General features: G+C 47.0%; 1 protein-coding gene across 1 annotated transcript in view; it reads right to left on the bottom strand.

Annotated features, from left to right (window-relative positions):
- Positions 1 to 4384: 4384 nt before the first annotated feature.
- LOC143283819 (uncharacterized) overlaps positions 4385 to 5166 on the bottom strand; it is a 1550-nt gene continuing 768 nt past the window's right edge. The window contains exon 2 of the mRNA XM_076590193.1: positions 4385 to 4720. Within this exon, the coding sequence (XP_076446308.1) occupies positions 4385 to 4720 (336 nt within the window). The remainder of the gene's footprint in view (positions 4721 to 5166) is intronic.

Raw genomic sequence — 5166 nt, forward strand, 5'->3', positions numbered from 1 at the left:
CAGCATTCACCTCCAAACAACACACAACACACCTCACTTTTTAAAACCAGCATTCACCTCCAAGCAACACACAACACACCCCACTTTTCACAACCAGCATTCACCTCCAAACAACACACAACAACAACATTCACAACATTCTGACAATCACCTCCACTCAAGAAACGACACCACCGTTCACATAATCACCTCCGAACAACAGACAATACTGCAGTTTCAGTTTCAGTTTCAAGTCTAACGTCAAAGTGAGCGAACACACACACACACACACACACACACACACACACACACACACACATACATACATACATGCATACATACATGCATACATACATACATACATAGAGACACACACAGACAGACAGAAACAGAGACAGACAGAGACGGAAACAGACACAGAACAACTCATCACACCAATACTGACTGACCCATTCCAGTCATCAACCCCAGAACCCAGGAGAGATGGAGAGAGAGAGAGAGAGAGTGAGAGTGGACAGCTTCTCGATCACCTCCGGTCAAAAGAAGACTGGAGTCTGCAGCCTGGAGAACATCTAGATAAGTCTGCCTGGCACCCAACAACCATCGGCAACCAACCAACCAACTAACCAAGCAACAGACCGCGCAGCTCTTCTCAGCTCTTCTCAGCTCAGCTCAGCTCGGCTCCTCTTCCCAGCTTGGCATGATTTTTCCCGTGCAGTTGGGTTGTGTGGTCCCTGTCTCTTCTCTGCCTCCCTCCTCTAATGACAGCGACCACTACAATGAGGTACGGGGGGTGGACACAGTCTATTTTAAACGGTTCGCAACAGGTGAGGCTGTCATGGCAACAAGAAACCAGGCAGTGGAATGACTCGCTGGAAGGCTTGGCTGTGGTGGTGACCAGTGCGAGCGGTGCTAATGGTAGGGGGGGGGGGAGGGAGGGGGGAGTGGTGTGGGGTGGGGGTGATAGGGAAAAGATCAGGAGGGGGGGGAGGTGAGGGGGGGAGGCAGGTGTGAGTTAGTAAGCTGTTGTGTTGGGGTGGATGGAGGTTTTGAACCACTGTTTAGTTGGTTGTGAGGGTGGTGGTGGTGGTGGGGGTTGGGGGCTGGCGCGGGATGTGGTGGTGTGGGGGGGGGGGTCGAGCGGGAGGGTGGGATTGTGTGTGTGTGTGTGTGTGTGTGTGTGTGTGTGTGTGTACGCGCGCGCGCGCGCGCACGTTTGTGGGTGTGCATTATTTTAAAGAACGTAGCCCTTCCCCTTGTGATTATCATCTCATTTCAAATATTTAGCTTCCGTGTATTCCTTCAATTTTTTTGTACTAACGTAATTGTTTGTTTTGTGTATCTATTTTATTTCAGTTTATGTTGATATTTTATACATACATGTGACGGGCTCTCATGACCTCACCAGCGCGTTTGGTTTTGTTGTTGATGAGGCAATCGGCTCCCTCACGCGCAAACACACACGTTATCACACTCACACACACTCTTACACGCGTGCACAAACGCAACAGCACAACAAAAAACGATAACACACACGCACGCACGCACACACGCACGCACGCACACACACACACACACACACACACACACACACACAGAGTCACAGATACAGACACAGACAGACAGACACACACACACACACACACACACACACACACACACACACACAGAGTCACAAACACACACACACACACACACACACACACACACACACACACACACACACAGAGTCACAAACACACACACACACACACACACACACACACACACCACTTCCACCCCCCTCAAACCCCCCCCCCTCCCACACACACACCCTCCGCCCCCTCCCCCCCCCCCCCCCCCCCCCCCCCATACACACACACACACACACACACACACACACAGGAGGAGGACGTTTAGATTGACGTATGTCTTCTCTCTTTTCCCACATGTAGTAGAGCTTGTTTAAAAAAATTATTTAAAAAAAAAGAAAAGGCGGTGACGTCATAGATGGTAACGTCACATCCTCACGGAGATGAATCAAATCGGAATCAGAATCTCTCTCTCTCTCTCTCTCTCTCTCTGTCTCTCTCTCTCTCTCTCCTTATAAGGGAGGTCTGTGGGTGCTCAATGCAGCTGTATCCGGTGAGGGACTCTTTGTCGGTGTTGTCGGTGGAGTGATGGCTTAGAGGTAACGCGTCCGCCTAGGAAGCAAGAGAATCTGTGCGCACTGGTTCGAATCACACCGGCAGTCGCTAAGTGTTTTCTTCCCCTCCACTAGATCTTGAGTGGGGGTCTGGACGCTAATCATTCGGATGAGACGATAAACCGAGGTCCCGTGTGCAGCATGCATTTATTGCACGTAAAAGAACCCACGGCAACAAATGAGTTGTCCCTGGCAAAATTGTGTAGAAAAATCAACTTCGGTATGAAAACATATAAAATCGCAGGCAGATAAAAAATTAAAAAAAATAAAAAAAGCCCCCCAAAAATGGGTGCCGCTGTTGGTGTAGCGACGTGCTCTCCCAGGGGAGAGCAGCCCGAATTTCAACACAAATACAAATGCTCTGTATTGCTGTAGGAGGTGCTTTTTCTTTCAAGATTCTAATGTTAGAGTTGTGTCGGTAAAAACCCATCAAATGATTCACAGTAGATGCCATGGACGCGTCTGTGTGGTATTGTGTGTGTGTGTGTGTGTGTGTTTGCGCGTGCGCGCGCGCGCGTGTGTGTGTGTGTGTGTGTGCATGTGTGTGAGTGTGTTAGAAAGAACACAGAAAGAGCCCACGCTGCATAGTTTCTCATACAACTGAAAATACATTAGTTTTTTGTCGTTTATTGGAAGTATTTCGAACAAAAAACAATATACACTTTCCCATTGCTGATTGATCACCGCCTTTAGTGCAAAAGGACAAACAGACAATTTGACAAATACCTTTGAAAACCATAAACATAAAAACTTCGTGAAACAAAATACCCTCAAAATATTGGAAAGAGAACAAGCAGACGTCAAAGCAAAAGAAGAAAATAAAAGAAAAAAGAAAAGGGGGGGGGGGGGGGCGGAGGTGATTTGTGTTCAAGCGCATTTCCTGTTCCGGTTTGGTGCGCATGCCCAGAACTACACCAGTTGGTCTGTCCAACACGGAAGCTGGCAGTCTGTTGTTGACCGCCTCATCCCATCTCCACACCCACACACCATCCACACACCCTCTCCCACGCTCAATCAGTCGCCTTAGCTTTAAATTAACGAGGCATGGCGTATGACATTTAATGATAACACACCGAATATTGGCGTCTTTTACTAGTAGGCCAGAAGACTAGCTTCGATAATACGACCACGACCTGTTAGTCTCTCAGGCAAATACCTTTGATGACATAGCAATGTCGAGGCATGGTGTATGACAATTAATGATAACACACTGAATATTGGCGTCTTTTACTAGTAGGCCAGAAGACTAGCTTCGATAATATGACCACGACTAGTCAATCTGTGAGGCAAATACCTCTGATGACACTGCGGCAATGAAAATATTTTGCTTTTGATAGAAGAAACCTCTTCTTTGTTCGTGGGCTGCAGCACACGTTCACTCGTATGTACACGAGTGGGCTTTTATGTGTATGACCGTTTTTACCCCACCATGTAGGCAGCCATACTCCGTTTTATGGGTGTGCATTCTGGGTGTGTTCTTCTTTCCATGACCCACCGAACGCTGACATGGGTTACAGGATATATAACGTGCGTATATGATTTTCTGCTTGCGTATACACACGAAGGGAGTTCAGGTACAAGCAGGTCTGCACGTATGTTGACCTGGGAGATCGGAAAAATCTCCACCCTTTACCCACCAGGCGCCATCACCGAGATTCGAACCCGGGACCCTCAGATTGAAAGTCCAACGCTTTAACCACTCGGCTATTACGCCCGTCCTGATTAGAAGAGGCAAAGAAGGGAAAGAAGGGAAATAAGGCGAGGAGAAGACACAAGTAAAAAGTCTGAGGTGAAGATCAGTCAACAAGGGGTTCTGTGCATGTCCACGCGTCTGAAAGAAAAAGGTTACTTTGATGACTGAGGTCTTTCTTATCATTAATTTTCCTCATCATTTCGACCAGGATTTTTGGCCCAGAGGCTTCCATCACCACCACCACCACCATCACCACCACCACCACAACCGCCACTTTCAACTCCATCTACTGCATCTGAAATCGTGGTCAATATGCTGACTTGTTCTTTCTTCATGCACATAAAAGAACCCACAGAAAACAAGATAATTGTCCCTAGAATTGTTGATGTCCTCATCACCATCCACATCATCTTGATCATCATAATCAATCATAGAAAACAGAGCTAGAGAAGGAAAGCAACATTTGTTGTTGTCCAAAAACGATTGAATGAATCAATGAGTGAATCAATGCATAACATGTCACACTTTTAGGCAACATAATTCTGCCGATCAAGTGCGCGTACCAGAATCCTCAGCTGCCTCGTCAACTCCTCTTCCACCTCTTCCTCTTCTTCGGGGGCTTCCGTCGTTTCTTCCACTTCGGGAGCTTCCGTCGTTTCTTCCACTTCGGGCGCTTCCGTCGTTTCTTCCACTTCGGGAGCTTCCGTCGTTTCTTCGGCACTTTCCGCCTCTTCTTCGGATTCTTCAGATTCTTCTTCGGATTCTTCTTCGGATTCTTCGGATTCTTCTTCGGCTTCTTCTGCTGCTTCCTCGGCGTCTTCCTCCGCCTCCCCCACCTGTTCCAGGGCGTTTTCAAGAGCGTCCTGCGTGGGAAATATCATTGTATACATTTTTTTTTTAATTATTCGTAAATATCTTTACATGCAACGTTTTAAAGTCCAAGTTCTATTCTACAAACAAGATTGGTCTAAATTAATGATAGTTCTAAACATACTCTCTCTCTCTCTCTCTCTCTCTCTCTCTCTCTCTCTCTATCTATCTATCTATCTATCTATCTATCTATCTATCTATCTATCTATGTTACACACACACACACACACACACACACACACACACACACACACACACACACACAAACGTGTGCATACGTTGGCTCGCGCTTTCGTGTCAGTGCATGCATGCACGCACGCACGCACGCACGTACGCACGCATACACAAACAGTATATGCCGCCCGCGATTTATGTATTCACAAACTCAGTTGGTTTTGCCCTTTCTTGTTCTGTTTGCAAAGCTTTTTATAATTGTAGT

Source organism: Babylonia areolata, chromosome 7 (assembly GCF_041734735.1).
Source record: "Babylonia areolata isolate BAREFJ2019XMU chromosome 7, ASM4173473v1, whole genome shotgun sequence".
In the NCBI taxonomy this organism is placed as follows: Eukaryota; Metazoa; Mollusca; class Gastropoda; order Neogastropoda; family Buccinidae; genus Babylonia; species Babylonia areolata.